Here is a 22,669-nt window from a genome sequence, read left to right on the forward strand (position 1 = left end):
CCCTACAAACTCCTACCTTGTTATTGCCCCTGTCTGTGCCTTGAGGAGGTAGGACTTAGATTTCAGTCTTCCAGGCCGGGACCCTCAGGTAGCAGTGTGGCCCAGGAGGGGCTGCACAGCAAATCCTCTACTTTGGGCCCCACTGGTCGTTTCCATCCAGAAAAACCAGTCCACCTTTCATGCAAAGCTTCCTAGACACCCCTTCCTTCCCCCACCCATGTCCCCAGGACCTTGACTGCTGCCCAGTGGGCACCTGGGAGTCCATGGGGTGCCCAGGAACTTCTGCTTTTCTTGGGTGAATGGGGAAGTGGAATGGTGGAGGGGGCTCTGGGGCCCGGGCTCTCTCCTCACACAGGCATGGCCACCTCATCATATTCATCCTGACCATTCTGCTCATCTAAGTTCGGTTTGACATCGTCAGCATCCAGCTGTGGGAAGAAGGAAGGACAGAGGGTTAGCGGCTGAGGGTCCCCGAGAGCCCTCCCCACTGCACGGAGGCACTTCTGGAGTCAGCAGAGCCTGTCTCTCTCTGAACCTGGGTCAAGTCTCCCATCCTATCCTTTCATCCCCTAGGGATGTCTAGATGAGGGGTTTCCTCAGGGTTAGGAACGCCCGGGAATCTGGTCCCTGGTGGGGGAGGGCCTCCAGAAGGCAAGCAGGAGACCCCTTCATGTGGGCAGTGCCGCAGTGACCTGGGTCACGTCATGGAAGCATTCTGTTGGAGGAATGACTGTCCAGATGGTTTGGAAGACCAAGGGCTAGCCGCTCAGTGGTCAGGACAACCCACAAGCAACGTATCCCGCGAGGCTCTTAGCCCTCTCACCAGCCCTGTCACTGTTTCTCTCTTTCCAAGGGAGGATGCCTGAGGTACAGAGCATCGAGGCCACTTGCTCCACGTCACCCACCAGGACATGGCAGGGCTGGGATGAAGAGGCAGGCAGGATACCCAGACCTTGATCACGGCACTCTTCTGCCTTCCTTAGTTCCCAGACCCTTCCCCCTCCCACATTCTCCCAGCGCCACTGATGACCCCTCTCTGACCCCTGCCCTGGAGTTGTGCCCTTTGGTCAGAGGAAATGGGTGAGGGGAATGGGGTGGGAGCAGAGACTCACAAAGTTGAGCTCCATGTCCTGGAAGATGAGTGGTAGCAGGAAGCGGCGTAGGGGCACCGTGAGGATGAGTATGAAGGGGAGGGCCAGCGAGATTTGTTTGATGCTCCTCACTGCCCACAGTATCACCAGGCAGACAATCTGGATGATCGTGAACATGTGCATGCGCCAGGTTTTCACCTGCGAGCAGAGGCTGGGGTCATCACCTGCCCAGCTTGGGCATCCAGATCCCCCACCCCACCCCATCCTGGGTATCCGAGACGGCCACGTACCCTCATGGCATAGGGCACATCTGGGTAGTACTTGCGCGGCTTCAACAAAAGCAAGATGCGGTCAAACAACTGGATGCCGCTGAGGGATGTGACCCCCATGTAGAGGAAGATGCCGAAGAGCACCGCCAGGGGGATGTGGCGGAGGATGGGCCCCATGAGGATGGACAGGCCTGCGGGGAGAACCATTCACTCTTAGGCTCCAAGGATCAAGGATCGGCATCAGCAGGGACTGGAGAACAAAATGACTATATGGAACTTTTTTTTTTTTGGCCATGCCACATGGCTTGGGAGATCCCAGTTCCTCTACCAGGGACTTGAGCCCGAGCCCACAGCCATGAGAGTGCCAAGTCCTAATCACTAGATGGCAGGGAACTCCCTGGATCCGCTTGATAGATGTTATCCCCATTTTACAGGGGAGCAAACAGACGCAGAGAGGGGAAGCAACTTACCTAAGGCTACACAGCTAGTAAGTGCAGAGCAGGGAGTCAAACTCCGCCTGCCTGATGTCCCAGCCTACTCCTTTAATCGAGGGAGTCACAGAGGTCAGAGAAGCCTGCCTTTCCTCTTACCCCAGTCCAGAATGCCTCCATCACCCTCCACCTACCCAAGTCCCAGCTCTCCTCCAGCTAACATCAACTTCACCTCCTTCAGGAAGCCTCCCTGGCCTCTCCAACAGTGACCGTGGCGCTGCCCACACACGGAGCCCACTGGACTCTGGGCTGCTCCAGAACTCAGATCCCTGACGCTCTGTCTTCACCTCACCCGTACCCTGCTCCAGGAGCCCTGCTCTTTGTATCAGTCACAGAGGGGCTGAGCTGAGGAGACCTCGGGCATCTAATGAACCCTCTCATGGTGCAGACAGAGAAACTTGAGGCCCAGAGATGAGATGGGATGCCTAGTCGGAAGCCAGTCAGGGCTGGAATCACAGTTCACTGAACTGTTGGAAAAGCTCTGACTACAGGGTCTTGTCTAGAGAAGGTTCCAGCAAGTGGTCCCCCCACGTGCCCTGCACAGATGCATCTCAGTGCCTGGGGTATTTCCTCCAGAATTCGCTCATGTGAATAATTGACTCTAGAAAGATGTGGGCAGTGGGTGTTTGGGGAGACCTGGCTGTAGGGCCAGGGCTGAAGGGACACTGGATGCTAAGGGCAGAGCCAGCGGGTGGTGGAAAGTTTGGAGAGTGTGGCCAGTCTTCACTCACCCACGAGCACAGCAACCAGAAGTCCACTGATCCGCTGTTCCTTGACTCCCTGAATCTGGGATGCAGCCCCTGGAGTGCTGTCCTTGCTCATGACAGTGAGGGCATTAGCGTGGGTGATAGAGCGCACAGTGGTGGCGCTGAGCCAGGGCATCCCAAAGATGGCGGCCACCCCACCCATGCCCATGATCAGAAGCAGGTCCAGGTGGAAGCCAGAGCCCTTGACCATCTTGCGCTCCGGTTTGCTGATGATCAGCCTGGGGGTGTGGAAGGTCAAGAGTAAGCAGGGCTCTCCTCACCCCAACCCCCCTTCAGCCCTCTTTTCTTTCCCAGACTTGGGTCCCTCTACTTTAGTTTGTCCTTCTTTGCCCTTTTCCCTTGGAGTTCCATGATCCGCCCCTCAACCCCCACCCCATCTTGACAGGAGAGACTCTAAGAGCAGAAATGTGTTCATAATCGCCTAGAACACCCACCAGCAGTTCTACTCGGAAACTGAAGAAGGATACACTTCAGAGAACCTCACCCGTAAAGGCTCTTTCCAAGATCTAGCACCTAATTTTACAGTTTTCATTTTATATTCTTTTTCTTAAAAAGCACCCCTCAAATAATGTCATGTCAGATCCCACAAAATCTGGACCTGCCCCTGCCCGCCCATCATTCCATTGAGCGCTTAGTCCCTTGCCTGCTTGGAGCTTCCCTTTCTCTGCCTTGGACCCTCCCAGGCCCCATCCCACCCTGGCTCTTACGTGGTGATCTGGGACTCAAGGAAGATGAGAATAAAGACCAGCAGGGCAGGCAGGGCAGAGGCAAACATCATCCAGATGGGAAAATCGACCCTTTTGCCTAGTGGGTGGATAAACCAGTCTCGCTCATTCGGGTTAGATACAGTGAGGCCTTCAGGTACATTGAGTTTCTGTGGGAGGAGAATGCTGATGAGAACACTTGGGGGCAGGAGGATGGGGAAAGGTGGGGCCAAAAGAGCCAGGGTCTTGGGCACTTGGGAACTTACTTATATTGAGCATCTACTTTGTACTCAATAACTGCACTAGGCCCTTTACATACATTTTCTCATTCCCTACTTTATGGATGAGGAAACAGGATCAGAGAAGTTATGCAGCTGGTTCTACATCGCACAGCCATTTGGTGGCAAAACTGAGATTCATACTCAGGACAGCCTGGGCTCCAAAGCAGATTCTTTCCTATCGCCCTGGATTAAGGAGTAAAAGGAGGCCACCTGACCCAGGCCCTTGCTGCAGCCAGAGGGGTCCTGAGGGGCTGTGGGAAGAACACGGGACTCCCAGGGGAGGCAGGGATGGGGGAGGGGTAGTTCTAGCTGACTTCAGGCGTGGGAAGGCGGTTTGGGGGAGGGGGCATGCTGGGGGAATGAAATAAGGTAGTGGGGCGGGGAGAGAGGGTCACCTGGGTGTAGGTGTCGTGCACGAGGGCATCCACCACGACCATGATCAGGATAGAGATAGGAACCCCGAAGTCCCCAATGATCCGTCGCAGCTGAGGGCAGGTGGAGGGGCCAGTGGTCAGTGCCCAGTGGCGTCCCATCTCCCACCTTCCACGCGGCCCCATTCCTGTCCCATCTTCACCAGGAGGTGCCCTCTCTTCTCAGGGGGTCCATCAACATCTAATGACCTGTCCTGCGCCTCTACATACCTGCCTCCGTTCTTGTCCCCCTGGCCCAGCCGTACCCTGGCCCCACAGCTTCTCCACCCACTTCAAAGAACTATCCTTGGCTCCCCACTTGGGCCCTCAGCCTGGATGTGCTGAGAAAGGGATTGTCTCAAGGGTAAAATCCTAAGTGAGGAGGGGGCCAGCGGAGCTTGGAGTCTAGGGTAAGAAGGGGAAGTGATGGCACTGGGAAAGCTGAGGTTGAGGGCCTTGCAGCTGGATGGGGCAGTAAAGGCAAGGACAGGTGGGGAGGGTGTGCTGACCCTGCCAGGGAAGTAGGAGCTGTTCTTGAACTTGCGCAGCATCATGGCGAGGAAGAAGGTGCCAGCCATGAGTACAAGAGAGAGGAGGGCTGTGTTGGGCAGGGCAGCCTGAGGTTTGGGTGTTGTCACCACATCGTGGATATAGTTCTTCTGCAGTGGATGTTCCTGGAAGATCTGCAGCAGAAAACCAAGGCATCCTGTTCCTTCCCATCCATCCATCCTCCAACCATCATTTATCTATCCATCATCCATCCGTGCATCTCTGTATTCACCATTTATCTCTCTACTCAGCATCCATTCGCCAATCCATTATCCATCTACCTATCTTATTCCTCAACTGCCATGGAAACAGAGAGGCAATAGGATTCCACAGCTTGGTTTTCAGGACTGAGGACCAAGCGAGGCTTGGGTGGGGCAGACCATGGAGGAAATGAGTCTGTGTGTGTGTGTGTGTGTACATGCATGCAGGGCCTGGGAGCCATGAGAAGGCTGGAGGGCAGGAAACAAGTGCCAAGGAAGTTTCTAAAAAGACTTGGACTCCAAAGACTTGAAAACAGAAATACCCATCAACCAGCAGAATCAGGGGGAGACATACAGTATTCACTCTTCCTCCATCTAAGATGCAGACCCAGACGTAGGCATAGTTTAAGGTGACAGAGCTGAGGAGGTGGGGCACAAGCTCTGCAGGCCCTGTGATTCTTAAGGGCAATAGCAGGAGAGGGAGTGGCGGGGTGGGGCTTCAGAGCCTCCAGGACCGCTGCTACCATGCCATGCCTACTCGTTCCCACATTCAGTCTCACAGACATGAAAGTGAAAGTGCTAAGTCACGGCCAACTCTTTGTGACCCCATGGACTATAACCCACCAGGCTCCTCTGTCCATGGAATTCTCTAGGTAAGAATACTGGAGTGGGTTGCCATTCCCTTCTCCAGGGGAGTCTTCCCAACCCAGGAATCAAACCTGGGTCTCCTGCATTGCAGGCAAGTTCTTTATCATATGAGCCACCAGGGTAGCCCATTAGTCACTGTATGTGATTATACACATGGGCCTTTGCACACAGAAGGGCCCTCTCAAGGACAGTCATGCTGAGAATACCAGCCCACAGACAGCTGTTATCAACATGTGTGTGGTCACAGTCACATTCCGTGAAAACATGGCCACATAAATGCCAAACAGACACTAGTGCAATGGCACCCACAGTCACACACACACGGACACACACGTCTCTAACACTCCTGCAGCCCTCACCGTGACCAGCTTGTAGAATGTCTCATAGATGAAGATGAGGGAGATGAGGAAGGAGAAAATCTCCTGGGTGTAGCGGGAGATGAAGCGGACCAGAAAGCTGCCCTCGAAGGCCACCACCAGCACCACCAGCAGGATGAGCCAGAAGCCAATCCACACACGGCCCACAATGTACTCCAGGTTGTTAGTCTGGCAGAACTGTAGGGTGGTCAGAGGGAGCCGGCGTCAGATACATGGGCCCAGGCACCATGCATTAAGCAGGTGGGGCCAGGGGCCAGTTACAGGGTCACAGTGGGGCCAGAATAGAGTTACCGCGTAGAAGGCTTCCTCAAACACAAGCAGGGGTCCCGAGAAGCCCAACACGAGCAGGGGCTGAGCCCCCAGCAGGGAGAAGAGGATGCCCTGCAATGCAGTGGAGAGGAGCAATTCCGACACCCCCATCATGTTCTGGGTCTTGTCTCCTGTGGGTGGAGGTGTGGTCAAGGTCAAGATCATTTCACGGGTTAGCTGACGTAGGGGTCCAGAGTGTCAGGCCGGGGCAAAATCGGGGCTGATACGTAGGCCAGAGGGTCAGAGGTGAGGGTTAGTGGGACACATGGAGACACTGACCCAGGAGGCCGCCGAAGGTGATGGCAGGGGTCAGGGCGGCAAAGTAGATGAAGATGATGGCAGACAGGACCTGCGGGCTCAAGGCATCTGTGATGTCACTCAGGTAGTGGGGGTAGCGGCGCCGGATGTCACGCACCAGTCCCCCGAAGAGCCTGCCTGTCCGTTGCAGAGGGTCTTCTGGGGTGTCCCCTGGACCTTTCTTCACGTCTGTAGTGGAGGGCAGGACCATGGTCACAGAGGACTGAAGGGGGAGGCGAGGGGAGAGGGGGATCGAGGAGGAGATGCCTGATGGGAATGGGGTCATCCGGGAGGCTGGGAGGGATGAGGACAGAGAGAGGGGAGCCAGGGGCTCACAGGGACGTGCTGGGGGTCTGGGGGCTCAAAAAAACTTGGGCTGGGCAGGGCAGGGCATGTACCTAGGTCCTTGAAGATACTGGGGTCGGGCTTGGCAGGGCTGGGCAGGTAGCGTCTTCTCAGCAGCTCTTTCTGCACAGGCACCAGACTGAGCAGGGCCTTCTCAGAGGGGGCATCCAAGGGAGGCAGCACCAGACTGCAGTCAAGAAAGCCCTCCAGGGACTGGACCAGCGTCTCCTTGCTCTGGGCCAGGTATGCTTCATTCCAGAACACCTGGGAGCAGGAGAGAAGGTCAGAGCCACTAAGACCTGCTGGATAAAAAGACCCAGGAGTCCACAGCCAAGGCCTCTGGGGATCAGAATCCTTTCACCCAGCTTCTGCCAGCTAGAATCTGCTTTTCCTGCCCTGTTCCTCCACGCATCCACTCTCTACTGAGAAAAGGCAGACAGGGCCCTGAGTGGGGAAAGCAGAAAGAACTAAAGTGAACCAAGTGGCTTGTAGCTGACCAGATGGAACGAGAGCAGACCAGGCCAGACCTAACCAGGCAGAACCAAGACAGAGGGGGCCAGACTAAACCAGGCCTGATCAGGCAAGGCTAGGCCAGAACACAGGCCTGGACCCCCCTGGGCAGACAGGACAGATCCAACTGAACGGGCCAAACTAGTGACGCTAAAGTAAGCCGGGCCTCCCCTGCCACCCAGGGTCCCCGGCCCCCCTGATCCTTGCCGGCCCCTCCTCACCCTCTCCGACATGAGGGTGGCGGCAGCTCGGCCCAGCTGGGTGTAGTCGATGTTGGGGCCCTCGGGTCCCAGCAACACAATGAGGAAGCGCACAGGCACGGCCGGCTCCTCCGACCCCTCTGGCTTTGGCTCCGGCTCCATCGGCTCCTTTAGCCTCACAAAGCCCAGCACCGGCCGCTTCAGGAAGCAGGCACGGCCTGGTGGGTGGACAAAGTGAGGTGCTGAGGCCCGTGGGGGAGGTGGGGGGCACGGGGGCAGGGTGCAAGCAGTGCTGGTAGGGTCCAGGCTTACGGAGGGGCAGTGCCAGGGCAGAAGGCAGAAGCAGGGAGTATGCAGGGATAAGGGACGGAGCCCACTGGCCACTTACCCACTAATACCAGGGTAGCCTCCCAGTCCTGGGGACTCTTTCCCAGAATTTCAGATGCGTGCCCTCCCGTGCTACCCTCTCCCTGTTGGGAGGAGGTGGTGAGGGGAGTCCTCGGCCACTGCGGACCCTGGACACCCGAGTGTCCCACCCCCTTTCCCCCACCCACTCTCATTTAGAACCACGTTCAGGTTGAGGGCCTTCTGGCTGTCCTCACACGGCCTCGGCACAGCCTCACCTGTTCACAGAAGAGCTCTGTCTCCAGTGACGGATGCTGCGGGAGCAGAGGCTCCAAAGTGTCCCCAGAATGTGTCACGACCACAGGCTTCACACCCCCCAGGGCCTCCATGTCGCTGGCGTGGCTGCGGGACACACAGTGGACACAGGCTGAGTCGGCTGCTCAGGCCGGGCTGTTAGCAGAGTGGAGACTGGGACTCGCCAGTGGCAGACGAGAGAGGCCCAGGGGTGGAAGGAGAATCGGCCTCCTCCGAAGGATGTTGTGGTGTGAGCGGGTGGCCTCAGTCTGGACTGGCTAGGTCCAGACTGAATGAGCCAGAAGAATGGATAGAGGGAGGGACTTTGAGAGTCTGTCCTCCTGGGGACCGGTGGTCCCCAAAACTGAGCATGGAGACATGGTCCCCGCCTGAATGGTGTCGGAGGCAGAAGCCATGGTGCAAGAAGAGTGGGACCCAGCCTGGTGGGGAGGGGCTCCCGGGGAGAGCTTGGGGCAGGCGGGCTGGGGAGGTAGGCCCTCTGGGCATGGGGTCCAGGGCCCAGCAGGCAGGGGCACCTGTGTTTCAGCAGCAGGATCCGGAGCAGATTGTCTTGGTCGTCTGGCTGGATCTGCCCCTCGAAGAGAAGCCTGTCCAGTAGCTGCTTGGCCACTTCAGCCAGGGATTTCCCCGGCAGATCCAGAAGGACAGTACCTGCAGGCAGTAGAGGGGTGAGGTGGCTGGCCCTGCCCCCGCCCCCTCCCCCCAGCAGGCTTTGCATGCAGGGCTGCAGAGGGGTCACCCACCCTTGGTGAAGGCTTTCTGCAGCTCCAAGAGGCTCCAGAAGTTGAGGTAAGGCAGGTGGGGGCGGCCCCAGATCCCATCTTTGCCTAGGTTCTCCTCCAGCCCCACCCAGCGTGCAGTTTCCATCCATTGGATCTCTTGGTTCTTTTCATCCATCACCAGTTCCCGCAGTTCCACGCACACCTGCGGCCCCACAGGCTTGAATTAGTCCCTCAGGCCCAACGCGGGGCTATGGGGGGTGGGACTGGAAGGCCAGGGCACGGTGGGCGCTTGGCAGGCCCTGAGGGGTGTCTGTCAGAGGCCCGGGGTCCTGGGCCACTCAGGACAGAGCCTGAGCTCAGAGGGGACCGTCAGGGGCTCCAACCTGGGGGTGCAGAGCGAGATGTGACACGTGGGGAGATGCTTGAGGGTCCCCCACCTCTGCCTCTGTTCCCCAACTTCCTGACCAGGCCCTGCCCCCCATTTCAGAGGCATTTGAAGATACTCAAAAGGGGTGCTAGAGTGGGCACGGGAGAGGAGAGGAAAGCCTTGGGAGTCACTGGGTTCCTCTCTTGCCTCTAAGATTTCTACGTGGGCTCGGCGTGCCCTTGGGTTTCCATGAGGCCAGGGGCCCACTCTCAGGGGCCTAGCTGAGGGCAGACCCAATTTCCTAACTGGCTACACAGTCTGGTGACCAGCAATGACGTGGGGGGACCTGGGGAGGGAAATCTGGGTTGAGGAGAGCATGCATGTAATTCTGTGCTTCTCCAGGAGGCATCTGACAGCCCAGCCCGGCCCAGTGGACCTGGGGGCTCAGACCTCCAGCGGTCAGTTTACCTCTGTCCAGGGAGCTCCGCATGAGTGCAAGGAGGCCCAGGTCTCCCCGCTCACTGGGAGAGACCTCTTCTACCTATTTCCCAGGATGCCCGTTCCTTCTCTGTTTGTGGAGTCTCCCCATCCCAAAGCTGTAGCTCTCCCTCCGTTCCTCCCCTCCCCTGGTAGAATGATGGGTCCCAAGGGCAGCATAGGAAAGAAGGTTGGGGGAGGCTGGGGTGCTCACCTTGTGTGTTTCTGGGTGTTGCGATGTGGTGTGGTAGTCTGTGTCTGTCAGCTGGGTGACCTGAGCTGAAAACCCCAAAGCCAGTTAGCGATGCCCCCAGACAATCCCCCTAAGACCCTCCTGCCCCATCCCCACGAGATGAGGAGACCACACAGGATGACACCTCTCTCCTTCTCATTGCCCCTGGCTGGGACCCTGCCCCACGCTTGTTCCTGGCCCAGACTGGCGCTGTCACTTGCCATCTGAGCCCTGTGGAGGACCTCTGGGGCTCATGCCCCGTGCTGACAGGAGGGTCACCTCCAAGGGGATTGGGGAGTCCTAAACAGCAATTCTCTTCCCTCTCCTGCTACCTTCTGGGACCAGATTCCCTTCTTTTTTCCTACCTGCCTCAACAATCTCACTGGCCCATCAGCTTCTCACCACCTCCAAGCGGAGCTCTTGGAGCCAGGGTGGGGGCTGCCCTTATATTGGCCCCCACACCCCCTAGCCTTCATTTCCCAGAGGGGCCTCTTATCTCCTTTATCAATTGCCAGCACTTAAGTCCAGTTGACAGTAAACAGGTCCCCTCCCAGGGCTCCCCAACCAAGACCTTGGACAAGCCCAGGAAGGTTTCCTCATGTCTCTCTGCCCTGAGGGTCCCTGCAGCCCCCCATTTCTCAGGTCTTCTTGACTTCCAAACAGAACAATATTCTCAGAACAGGCCCAGCACCTGGCCTGGAAGCTGGATGGGCACAAATGGCATGGGGGCTCATGTCCTCGTTCCAGACAGGGCTGACTGCCTACTCACAAATCTATGGGGCACAGTAATGGGTGACTGGTCCTGCCCCCCCACCGCCCCTAGTCACCTCCTGTGATCATTTCAAACAAAACTCTATTTATCCTTCAATCAGCCAGGATTGTGGGAGAACTGGCCCTGGGGCTGGGCCGGTGGAGAGGGGGAAGAAGGCAAAGACAAACACCCCACCTGTCAATGAGGGGGTTCAGCAGCTCATCCCAACAGGAGAGCAGGAGATGGACTCACCTTCTGCCTCTTCCTCCTGAATTGTGTCACCTTCTGCCTCTTCCATTGGGATTCTGACGGATTCATGGTCTTCATATTCCTCTTGCTCTAGAATCTCCCCCAGTTTATCTTCATACTCCTGTGAGAAGCTGCCATCAGGGCTGGGCTGCGGAGGGCTCTGAAGGTGGGAGTCCAGGGCTGGGTTCCCAGAGCCCCCAGGTAGGAGCCCTGCAGACTCCACCAAAGACTCACCTCTGGATCCCCCATGGTGCTGTCCTGGTTGTTCAATTATCTGCGGTGATCTGAGCCCCCAGCATAACCCACGCTCAGAGTTCCTGTGGTGGATTGGGGGCAAGGCACAGGCTGGGTGAGGCACGGGGCAACCTGGGGTCTCCCCTTCGTACCCCCAGGGGGCTGTATTTGATCAAAGTGGGATCCTGAGTGTTAGGAGACAAGGTGGGGTCAGAGGAAAGAAGTGTAAGTGGGGAGTTGAGGGGAGAAGCTGGGTTTGCAGGAGTGAGGGCAGGTGTGCAGGGGCCGCAGACAGTACAGTACAGGGAAGATGAAACTTGGCTGGCATCAACCTAAGGGTGTTTGGGAGGATGGGGATTGTTCTTCAAATAAACTCCTTCCTCCATCCACCAGTCCTCACCTGACTTCCTTTTCTGCCTCTCCCCAAGAATCAGCTAACTTCAGGAGATGACCTGTCCCTCTTTCAGGGAGCTTAGCTGAGAGTCTCCACAAAACACCGTCTTCTCCCAGAAATGGCTACTTCCTGCTGGGCATAGGGCTGCGGTATCCTTAAGAGTGGCTCACAGGCCCTGGATGATGTGGCCTTGCTTCTCTCTGCTACTCCATCTTGAACTCCATCTCTCTTGCTCTCTCAACACCTATTCCACTGGCCTGCTTCCCAAGCCCTTTCCTGCCCCCAGGGCCTTTGCACCTGCTTTGTCCATGTCCTGGATGTCCCTCCCCCGACTTAAGCCCTTCCCACACCTCACACGCCAGCTCTTCAGATTCCCTTCCTGACCACCTAACAATCACTAACCCAGTCTGTCATTTTCTGGTTTCTTGATTCATTTGTGTATATATGGTCTGAGTGAGTGAGTATTAGTCATTTAGTCGTGTCATTCTCTTTGCTACCCCATGGACTGTAGCCTACCAGTTTCCTCCGTCCATAGAGTTCTCTAGGCAAGAAGACTGGAGTGGGTAGTCAGTCCCTTCTCCAGGGGATCTTCCTGACTCAGGAAGATCCTGCATTGCAGGTGAATTCTTTACCATCTAAGTCACTAGGGAAGCCCATGTAGGGTCTGAGGATGCCTCTAAAAGGGAAGCCACATGAGCACTGAGATCCTGCACGTCTCAATCCCCACCCGATCCACCACTCCTAGCAGAATGCTCGCCATGTAGTAGGCGCTCAATAAATACGTGTTGATTACTGTGCATAAAACAGATAACTACTGAGAACCTATTGTATAGCACAGCGGACTCTACTCAATGTTCTGAGGTGACCTAAATGGGATGGGAATTCAAAAGAGAGAGGCTATATGTATATGTATAACTGATTCACTTTGCTGTAAATCAGAAAATAATGCAATGTGGTAAAGCAACTATAACAAAAATTTTTTTAAAAAGCATGTTGAAAGAGTGGAAGAATGGCTCCCCCTTGCAGGCTTGGGGCTCTGGGGCTGGGGAGCCTGGATGACTAGGAGCCCAGGAGGCCATGGAATCCTGCATCTCCGTTTTCTCAGTTGTGTCTCTAGTGGAAAGGAAGGACACCCAACCCAGGAATGTGAGGACCAGCCCAAGGGAACACAGGGGTGCCCTGCTATGGCCCAGACTGGATGTGGAGGGACATCCTTCTCCTCTTCACCCACGGCAGGCTGCATAATGTGTTGTAGCAACACGGACTTGAGTCAGATTGACAACTGTGCCCCTCCACGCCTGGCATAGAGCCTGGGAAACTGAGATGAACAAGATACTGTCCAGCTCTCCGGAAGCTCACAGCCCTGGCTGGGGAGACCAGCCAGGAACATGTGACAGGTGAAGAGGTTCGGGAGAAAGCACGTGCCCCAAACAAACTCAAGCAGTGAGCAGACTGCTGTTTGTGGCAGGAGGGAGAGTTGGACTTGCTGATGGGGTTGGGGGCAGAGTGTCCCTGAAGGAGGGGACACTGGCGCTTGCCCCAGAGCACTGGTGGGATTTGAAGGGCTGAGAGGTGGGAAAGGCTAGTCCAGGTGTTAGGAATAGTGGCAAGAGACAGAGAGAAGAGCATGCCAGAGAAGGCTGGGCACTGTGGAAGGGAACAGGACAGGGAGTATATACAGAAAGAACTGTACACAGAGTTCTGTTTCTGAGGAATGGATAGTCCTGCAGTCCTTAGAGACAGAGAAGGGGCATGAGTGAGCCCCTGACCCAAACTGAGGAAGGCAAGGGTCCCTGTGTTGGGGTCATTGTAAGGCAAGTGATGGCCATGGTGGGGAATTCTAAAGTCTGAGGATGGGGTGTCCCTACTGCAGGGGACTTGGCATTTGAAGTCTCTGGTATTGCAGAGAAAACCTTTTTTTTTAAATTATGTTTTATTATTATTATTTTAAAAATATTCTTTTGGCTGCCCTGGATCTTAGTTGCAGCATGTGAATTCTAATTCCCTGACCAGGGATCAAACCAGGGCCCCCTGCACTGGGAGCACGGAGTCTTAGCCACTGGATTATCAGGGAAGTCCTCATGCACCTTTTTTCTCTCCTTCTTCTGTCCTGCCCTGTCCCCTTCTCCTTCCTCTTCTCCCATCTTTAACCTCTCTCTTCCTTCTCTGGTCTTGTTGCCACCTGGGCCTCAGACTTCGAGCTGCTTCCACCTTGTCGACCCTGAGGTGCTAAACACTGCCCTCCTCAGGCAGGCACCGTGGTCTTAGTTTCCCATCTGAGAGGGGAGAGGGTCCCTCCAGAGCCAGAGCACCCAGAAACATCCAGGCTGCCTCTCTGCCACTGACTGGCAGCTCCCAGACTCTTTCTAGGGCTCAGTCACCCCGTCTGTACAATGGGAAGCCCTCCTGCTGGGGTCCTGAGACTTCAGTGAGAGAGAAGAGGGGCGAACGTAGGTGCTTTGAGCTCCTCTGGGGCCTTAGAGGGTACACCCATGACCCAGATTGCTGCCTGCCCCAGACCCAGCCACTCCCCAGCTGCAGGCCTTGCTCTGCGGACACTGATAAGAGCTTGGACCCCAATGGCCGACTTGTGTCTGGAAGTACACCAAACATCTGGCCGGCCCACCAGCCAGGGCCAGGCAGATAAAGGGGAGCTGGGTATCTGGGGCCCAGGAGTGGAACACAGCTGGAAGAGACTGGGGGGGGGGACCAGATGACAGGGAAGGCTCCCTGGAAGCACAGGACACCGCCTTTGTGTAATCACCCCGACACCATACATAGCTGCGCTGTCTTATCTCTGATGATCCGCAAACCACTCTGTGAAGTGGGTAGTGTTATTAGCCACACTTTACAGATGAGAAAGCTGAGGTTCAGAGAGGCTTACCTGCCCCGGTTCTCTAGCAGGTAGATAGCAGAGGCAGCATTAAACCCTGGCCTATCTTGCTCCAGCTACCACTCTAACCATGGTGCTGAGTTGCCTCCCAGAAGATAAAATATCTATTAGCTGGTTTTATATTAGTGACTAAGTGTGTGGGTTCTGCAGTCAGGCTGCTTGGGTTCAAATCCCAGCCCTGCCACTCACTGTGTGACCTTGGGCAAGTAACTCAACCTCTCTGTGCCTCAGTTTTCTCATCTGTAAAATGGGGGTAATCATAATGCTACCTCATAGCTCAGTTGGTAGAGAATCTGCCTGCAATGCAGGAGACCCGGGTTCAGTTCCTGGGTTGGGAAGATCCTCTGGAGAAGGAAATGGCAACCCACTCCAGTATTGCCTGGGGAGTCCCATGGACAGAGGAGCCTGGTGGCCTACAGTCCATGGGATCGCAAGAGTAGGACTCAACCTAGCGACTAAACCACCACCATAATGCTATCTACCCCACAGACCTGTTGCAGCATTAAGAAAGTTCATGCATATAAAGCACTCAGAATAGTGCCTGGCCAGCCTGGATGAGAAGGGAACTTGGAGGAAAATGGATACATGTATATTTATGGCTGAGTCCCTTTGCTGTTTGCTTGAAACTGTCACAATATTGTTAATCAGCTATATCCCAATATAAAATAAAAAGTTAAAACAAAAAAAGAGTAGTGCCTGGCACATTAAGAGCTCTCTTTGAATGTTTGCTATCATTAGCTCTGCTCCTAGAGATGAAAGGCAGACTTGCTGTCTTCATTCCCTTCTGATTTTCCTTCAGTTCCCATGGAATTAACCTGTGTTTGGAGACCTTCAGGTGATAGGGGACTCCTCCTTTCCCTCCCAGCGCCCCCGAAGATGGGGACAGCACCAGGTCTCCTTGGCTAGAGTCCCTGGAAATGTTTCAAAATGAGCAGCGTCAGCCGACAATTTTCCTCCTAGGCAGGAGACAGAGTGGCTTGGGGATCCCCATACATGGAGGAAAGAGGGGGCTGGGCGGCTGGGAGACCCTAGCCTGTGTGACTCAAGGGGCTGGAAAATAGGAGCCTGACAAGGACCCACAGCTGGAGGGGAATCAGGTTCGCCCCTCCACACACACACTCACACACCTCTGCTGCCACGTGCCAGCCTTTTTTCCCCTAATACCTGCCGCCCCACTCTTCCCGGCTGCAGGTGCCAATGGGCCTATGCCCTGAGGGGTAACAACACACATGGTAACATTCTCACTCCGCCACCGGCACCCCTTGGCGGGCCAGCGCCCATGCCCACTTGGGCCCAGATTCAGTTTGGGCACCTGCAGAAACCTTCAGGACAGGTGCCTCAGGACCACCCCAGCCTCTCCCTGCCCTGCTCACCTGCTCACAAGCCTCGGGGGTCCCTCGGCGAGCTCCTGCAGCCACCAGTGGCCTCTGCGCCCAGATGAGCTCACACCTGCTCCAGCCAGCAATAGGTCCCGGCTCCTGCACCCCGGGGGCAGCTCCCAAACCCCTGACTCATGCCCCCGCCTCCTAATCTGCCCGCCCCACGGGCCCTGGGAGCCCCTTCCACCCGCCCTGGCCCGCTCCCGCTGGGTGCCTGGTAAACAGAGCTATCTCTCACCTACATCTGGACAGCTGTGAGTCTGGCCCACCCCACCCAACCCCACTGGCCAGCCCCTGAGGCCTCCCAAGGCCCTCCTGGCCCCTACGATTCTCCTGGGTCTTCCTTCGTGGACTAGCCTTTGATGGCTGGGTTCTTGGAGCACCCAGCCTCCTGGCAGGTCCGCCCCAACCTCTGGATGCACCTGTCCTGCCTCTGTCCATCCTCAGTCTGGCCAGACCCCTCTGCTCAGGCCCCAGGCTGCACGGGTGCTTGCTTTTCCCTCCCTCTGTCCTGGTGCCTCCCTCGGGGGCTCACTCACTCTTCCTCTGTAGCCAACCCCTCCATCCCCAGGGGAACCAGCTCAAGCAGCCCCTTCCCCTTCTTGCCCCAGGCTAGGGCAACCCAGCCACCCTCTCCTCAAGACCGCAACTGGCTCTAAAGAACTGGCACCCGGACACTAAGACGTTGCCCCTCCGTCAACCTGAAACAATCTCAGGTCAACACAAACAACATCCCCACACGGTGCTCTGAGCTCACAAAGCCCCAATGTCTGGGCACACTGGCTCCTCTGTCGGCAGCCCGGCCCAGGCCCCCGGGCCAGAGCAGCCGCATTCTCGGCCCCCGCCATGGCCCTCCCCTCACCCCCCCCAGCAGGGCAGTCTCTGCTCTTGGGGAGTGAGGGTGTTGCTGGAGCTGGTCACCTGTTCCTGGGCTGAAAGATGAGTTCAGATCGGCAAGGATGAACAGAGGTGTGAAAGCAGACAGAAAGGGGGTTTTGTGGACACTGCAGAGAGGGAGGAAACCGTGTCCCAGCCCCCTTGGAACCAGCCTGGTTGTGGGACGTGGGACAAGTGCCTGTCCCTCTCTGGGCTTCTGTGACCTCATCTGTAAAGGGAGAATGCCGGTTCCACGGCCACCAGTCTGGGGATTTCCTGCTTGGGATTTGAACAATAGCAACCCAGAGACCAGGTCAGAGAGGTGGCATACCCAGCAATTCCACAGCCATTTTCTGGGTCTCACCACGAGCCCGCACGTGCCCAGCCCTGGCAGAGAGAGAAAGGGAATCCTGTTTGCTGAGGAATCTGCTCCAGGCACTGCCCTGCGGCCTTCACCTGGTGGTCACACTTAATCCTTACAGCCACCCCCCAACCCCCCATTTGACAGAGAGGTAAAGTGGCTTCCCAGTAAAAAGAATAACCCATGACGGGACTTCCCTGGTGATTCAGTGGTTAAGACTCTGCACTCCCAAGGCAGGGGTCATGGGTTTGATCCCACATGTCACACGACTCAGTCAAAAAAAAGAAAGAACAACCAATGAATGGACACCCGCTCTGTTCAGGTTCCTGTGCCAGGGCTTCACACATATGTCTCTCTGAGCTCTGCAAGCCCCTTGGAGAAAGGCGCTGTTTATTATTGCTCTTTCCCTCTTACAGATGGGAAAGCTGGGTGGCGAGGTGGACGAATCCCCCCAGGCCCCTCCACTGGTGTTCTGCCTGCTGCCAAGCCCTGGGCTCCCTCTTGCCACCCTTGGCCTTGAAGCCAGTAGAAGCAGAGAGGTCTTGGTAAAGGGGCCTGGGGATGCCCTCTAGTGCTCCATGTTGGTGCTGTCTTCCAGCTGGTGGCATGTGTCCCAAGGCCCAGTCGAGACTGGGCTGCTTCCTGTGGTGCATGGCAGTGAATGAACGCCAGATGTAGGCCCTGACTTCCCTGCACAGCCCAGGGGGCCCAGGCACCTAGCCCTCTGCCTGTCCCAGAAGCCAAGAGGCAGCCAACTGAAGGAGGCAGCCAGAGAGCACCTCTCCCAGGGCCAGAAAGGACCGGCAGCTAGCTAGGTGGGAGGCAAGGAGATGGCGGATGACACAGGAATATCTGGCTTAGGAGGAGAATCTACCCAGTTGTTCTGCAGGTACCAGCCCCTCGCAGCCCAGAAGCCACCCAGGCAGCATCAGAGCAGATGGGCCTCCGGTCCTTCCTCCTCACACCGTGCGCTCTTGATCATTCTTGTCACCTTGATTGAATTTGGCAGATGTTCCCCCAAATCTGCCCAACGTCACATTTCTCTTGTTTTAAAGATTTTCCAGGAAGAAATGATGGCTCTTCTCACTCATTTTATTCCAGTCTGGACCCGGGTCAGTTCAATTCATCTGAAGGTCCCAGTGCCAGGCACTGGGGAAATAAGACGAGAGAGAGGCTCCCCTCCTCTTGTCCATGCCCCGAGGCTGGATGGAGATAATCAGAGGCCTGGACTCTGGGGAACTGAGCAGAGCTCCAGGACGTCGGATCAGTCTACCCCGCAACCGCCTCATCCTCATCAGTTACAGCCCCTTTTGCCATCCCAACCCCACCATTTTCTACAGCATGAAGGGAGGCACTTACCTGGTCCCTCTCCGAGGTCCATGGATGCCTTTGTCAAAGTTTGGGCTCATCAAAGTCAGTGCCAAGGTCAAATGTGGCAGGAATGAGGTGAACCGAGGGTGGAGCCCCTAGCCAGGTCTGCAGAAGTCGCCTGGTGACTTGGTTGCAGACCCATCTGATGTTATTCCAGACTATGCAGTTCAGATCCATGGGTTGGGACAGGCTGTCCCCAAGGGAGGCCCTGTGGACTGACTGTGACATTCTCCCTAAGGGAGGAGTCCTTCTTATTTTCAATCAGCTTGGGAAACGGTCAGTCCTCAGTGAGAAGTGAGGATTTGGCAGGGTACTGAGGAAGGGAAGGCTTCTTTCTTTCTCTTGGCCTGAAGGAACATAGGCTGAGACTCTGTGGGGGGTGGGGTGGGGTCTTGGTGTTTAGGTGACCTGCCCCCTACAATGGGCATGGCAGTGAGGTGTTAAGTGGGCCAGTGACCACTAAAGGTAAACCCACCTAGTACTCTCACACCTGCTCTTCAGTGCCCAGCGGGTGATCCTCCGATGTTCTCCCCAGAAACACAGCAAAGAAAGCCTTGCTGGACAGTTCCCCTGTGGGAACGGAAATGAGGGTCTGGGCCCAAGTCCAGAGCAAAGCAGCCATGATGAGCAGTGGCAGCTAAGGTGAGTGGATGTCCAGATAGCATGGGGTGACCGTTGAAGGGGACTGGCAGAGGGGACAAGTTCTGACCAGATGACCTGGACTCATGGGTATTGCCTAGTGAAGACGTGACTTCCTGTGCCTTCCCGGATGGGGGACTCAGACCACTGGGATTTTGCCCTACAGGCACATGTCCCATGGCTAGGAGGACATTTAGGTTCAGTGTGAACTGCTGTGGCAGGTGGCTCTGCCCTTGGTTAGGTGACCTTGAGCAGATCACCTCCTCTCTCCCGTGTTGGTTTCCACTCTGGGCCATTGTGTGGGCCAAATAGGATGACAGATGGAAAGGAGCTTGAGAACATAATCTGCTCTGGATGCAGGTAAAGAACTGAGTCGTGAACGGGGAAAATGAGCCATGGAGATTGAAGGTCACCTGTGGCTCAGGTGACCAGGGCCACACAGCATCCATCCTCAAGTAGTTCAATGGAGGCAGCAGGTGTTAGCACATAACCAGAGTGTGAAGACAAGGGGTGTGATCAAAGAAAGGGGGGCCTGAGGGAGGAGTAATTTAGGAAGTGACGCTGTCTCCAAGGAGTTCTCTGAGCGGAGTCTTAGAAAAGTCCGTGAGACTTACCCTGGTGGTCCAGTGGTAAGACTCCGCTCTTCCACTGCAGGTGGCATGGGTTCAATTCCTGGTCAGGGAATTAAGCTCCTTCATGCCTCACGGCATAGCCAAAAAAACTGAAATGGGTAAAATAACCATCAGAATAATAAAATAATCTGAAAAAAAATAAAGTTTTAAAGAAAAATCCATCAGGAGAAATGGAAGCAAGCCTTCTCAGTGAGGGGAACAGAGGTCTAAGGTACAGCACAGGTTGAAGGCGAGAGCAGTGTGGGGTGAATGGAAGTGGGGCAGTAATCCTTGTAGCTGTGAATGGACCAGTCATCCTTACAGAAAGGGGTGAGGGGTGAGGGGGTGGGGAAGCAGGGGAGTTGGACTGGAACTGGAAATTTGCGTTCAGAGATGAGCTGGTCCAGCCCTCCTCTCCTGGAATCCTGTACCCCTTGACTTGCATCCCCCGTACCTTGGGGTGGCCTGGGGCAGGGGCAGGCATCCTGCAAGGAAGATTCTGTCTCTCTGGGGGCAGCCAGGTCATATCTAGCACATGAAAGACACTCAGAGATATGAACTGGAAGTCAACAGGATCCCCTGAGAGCTGAGTGCTCAAGGAAGAGGGGGAGGAGGGTTCCAGCAGGGCCTTGACGGATGGGTGGAGTTTCTCCAAGACAGGAGGAGGAGAGCAGCCAAAGGAGGGCCTTGGAGAGCTGGGAGGCCCACCTGGCTCTCCAGAGATCACGGGGTAGGGGATGGCATGCGGGGTGGCCCAGGGAATAGAATCTGTTCAAGGGGCCTCAAGTTGGGGGTGTGAGCTCTCTCAAAGTTTTGACACTTGCTCTTCTCTGAAGGTTCTGTGTTCTCTAGGTTTCTAAGTCTTTTTTTTTTTTTTTTTTGACCACATGGTTTGGCTTGCGGGATCTCAGTTCTATGACCAGAGGTTAAACACAGACCATGGCAGTGAAAGCCTGAAATCCTAACCACTAGGCCATCAGGGAACTTCCTAGGCTTCTGGGTCTTTACGCATGCTGTTCCCTTGTCCTGAGGCTCCTTTCCTTTCTATATCTGCTGAACTGAAGCTTCAGGGCTCAGCTCTTGCATCCTCGACTCTGTGAAGCCTCCCTCCTCCCACACTCCTCACCCGTGGCAGCTTGAAATGGCTCAGCCCAAGCCCACCTGTGTCACAGCCCGTCTGGGCTCTACTGGGATGATCCATGGCCCTGTCTTTCTCCTCCACAGATTGTAAGCCCTAAGGACAGAGACCATCGCTCAGTCCATTAAACCTTGCCCACAGCTCTGCCCGAAGTTGATAGTTCATATGTGTTGACTTTGGATGGAATCAATGCAAAAATCAGTTCCTTAGCCCACAGCTGAAACCATGGATGAGACAATTACTATTTGAAAAAGACCATATGGGTGATACGTGTACACAATATTGTTTAATTCTAACATTTACCCCTAAACACAAACAGGTAAAGAAACAAACTCTGGCCTCATCCAGTCTTCACTTGGTTCTTCATTGTAATTCACAATTTTTAAAGACTATATGCCCTTTATAGTTATAAAATGTTAGCTGTATCCCCTGTGGATATATCCTTGTAGCCTATTTATTTTATACATAGTAGCTTGTTGAAGACAAATTCTTTTCTAGGCTTGTCCATCACTGTACCTGGCACAGGGTAGGCTCTGAATTTTTATCAAATGAAAGATTGAAAGGCTCCCCACAATAATTATATGAAGGATGCATTCTCATTCCCATTTTACAGATGGTGAAGATGAGGCTCAGAGAGATTAAGTAACCCGCCTAAGGTCACACAGTAGGCAATAGGGCCAAGATCTCTGGGGTTCCAGTGTTCTTTCAACTTTCACTCACATGCTGGCTTCCCTGATCCTTCAGCTCCACCCTGAATTAGTTAGAAGCCAGGACACAAACACCTGGCGTCTGTAAATGCCATTTCCCTAGGAAATTCTGTCTCAAATTCTCATTTACACTGCCTTTAGCCTCAGTGGGATAAACACAAAAAATGGTTGGGATAAGTTTCTGTAACCTTTCTGCTACTCACTAGGTGAGGCTGTTATGTAGGATCCATGAGATAAATGTCTCCTTGAATTAAGCACATTTCATCCTTCCCTCCCAGGGCTATTAGGAGGATTAAATGAGATAACACTTGGGAAAGCTCTTTGAAAAAGACTCTGTGGTGACTAGATGGTCGGCCCCTACCGTATGCAGAAACACGGAACACAGCTCACCAAGGCTAAGCTGCAGCTTCTTAGGCCCCAAGAACTCTCTATTAAGAGAATGAAGCGGTCAGGGACGGCTTCAAGGAGGAAGCATTCCTCCCCACCCCCAACCCCTTGTGTTGCCCGGCTTGTGGGATCTTAGTTCCCGGACCAGGGGTTGAACCTGGGCCCTCGTCACTGAAAGCACAGTCTTAACCATTGGATGGCCAGGGAATTCCCAAGGAGGAGGCATCTTGAAAGGTGGTACTCTAATGTAGAACATTTCACCAAATTATCTCTGTTCCCTGTGTGCTGACCCCTGAGGCCACTACCTTTTTCCAACCTAGTCCACAGGAGCCTGCATCTTCCCACCCTTGCCAGGACTGTCTCATCCATCTCTAGTCCCACCATCTAGCCCCAGAGGTGAAAGCACAAGCCACAAGTGGAGACAGCAGCTCTAGGGTGCTCATACATCCCCAGAGACCACAGGGCTTTGAAATGAGGAAGAGCTGGGGACTTCCCTGGCAGTCCAGCAATTAGAACTTTGCCTTCCAATGCAGGGGGTGTGGGTTTGATCCCTGGTTGGGGAGCTAAGATCCCACATGCCTCACAGCCACCCCCCCAAAAAACCCAAAACATAAAACAGAAGCAATATTGTAATAAATTCAATAAAGACAAAAAAAAAAAAGACTTTAAAAACTGTTGTTTTCAGTCACTAAGTTGTATCTGACTCTTTGCAACCTCACAGACTGCAGTACGCCAGGCTTTCCTGTCCTTCAGTATCTCCTGGAGTTTTCTCA

General features: G+C 55.0%; 1 protein-coding gene across 1 annotated transcript; it reads right to left on the reverse strand.

The window, feature by feature from the left end:
• Positions 1-15: 15 nt before the first annotated feature.
• Positions 16-15,874, reverse strand: SLC4A1 (solute carrier family 4 member 1 (Diego blood group)). Its single transcript, XM_055397610.2, has 20 exons — positions 15,801-15,874; positions 11,141-11,223; positions 10,910-11,027; positions 9,889-9,953; positions 8,852-9,032; positions 8,624-8,759; positions 8,072-8,195; positions 7,837-7,918; positions 7,470-7,666; positions 6,792-7,002; positions 6,376-6,582; positions 6,079-6,227; positions 5,770-5,964; positions 4,523-4,696; positions 3,999-4,088; positions 3,326-3,492; positions 2,583-2,836; positions 1,382-1,551; positions 1,113-1,289; positions 16-428 (listed from the first exon to the last, which is right to left on the reverse strand). The coding sequence occupies exons 2-20, from the start codon at positions 11,153-11,155 to the stop codon at positions 348-350; spliced, it is 2,793 nt and encodes a 930-aa protein (XP_055253585.2). The 5' UTR covers positions 11,156-11,223; positions 15,801-15,874; the 3' UTR covers positions 16-347.
• Positions 15,875-22,669: the final 6,795 nt, after the last annotated feature.

Source organism: Moschus berezovskii, chromosome 20 (genome assembly GCF_049115385.1).
Source record: "Moschus berezovskii isolate FMDL1 chromosome 20, NW_MosBer_1.0, whole genome shotgun sequence".
Classification (NCBI taxonomy): Eukaryota; Metazoa; Chordata; class Mammalia; order Artiodactyla; family Moschidae; genus Moschus; species Moschus berezovskii.

What these genes read in the sequence shown, in the direction of transcription:
- SLC4A1 (XM_055397610.2), bottom strand. An exon ending in AACACCCAGAAACACACAAG is followed by an intron (nt 9,033 to 9,888) that starts GTGAGCACCCCA and finishes GTGGGGCCGCAG; the next exon opens with GTGTGCGTGGAACTGCGGGA. An exon ending in ATGTGCCCTATGCCATGAGG is followed by an intron (nt 1,290 to 1,381) that starts GTACGTGGCCGT and finishes CTCTGCTCGCAG; the next exon opens with GTGAAAACCTGGCGCATGCA.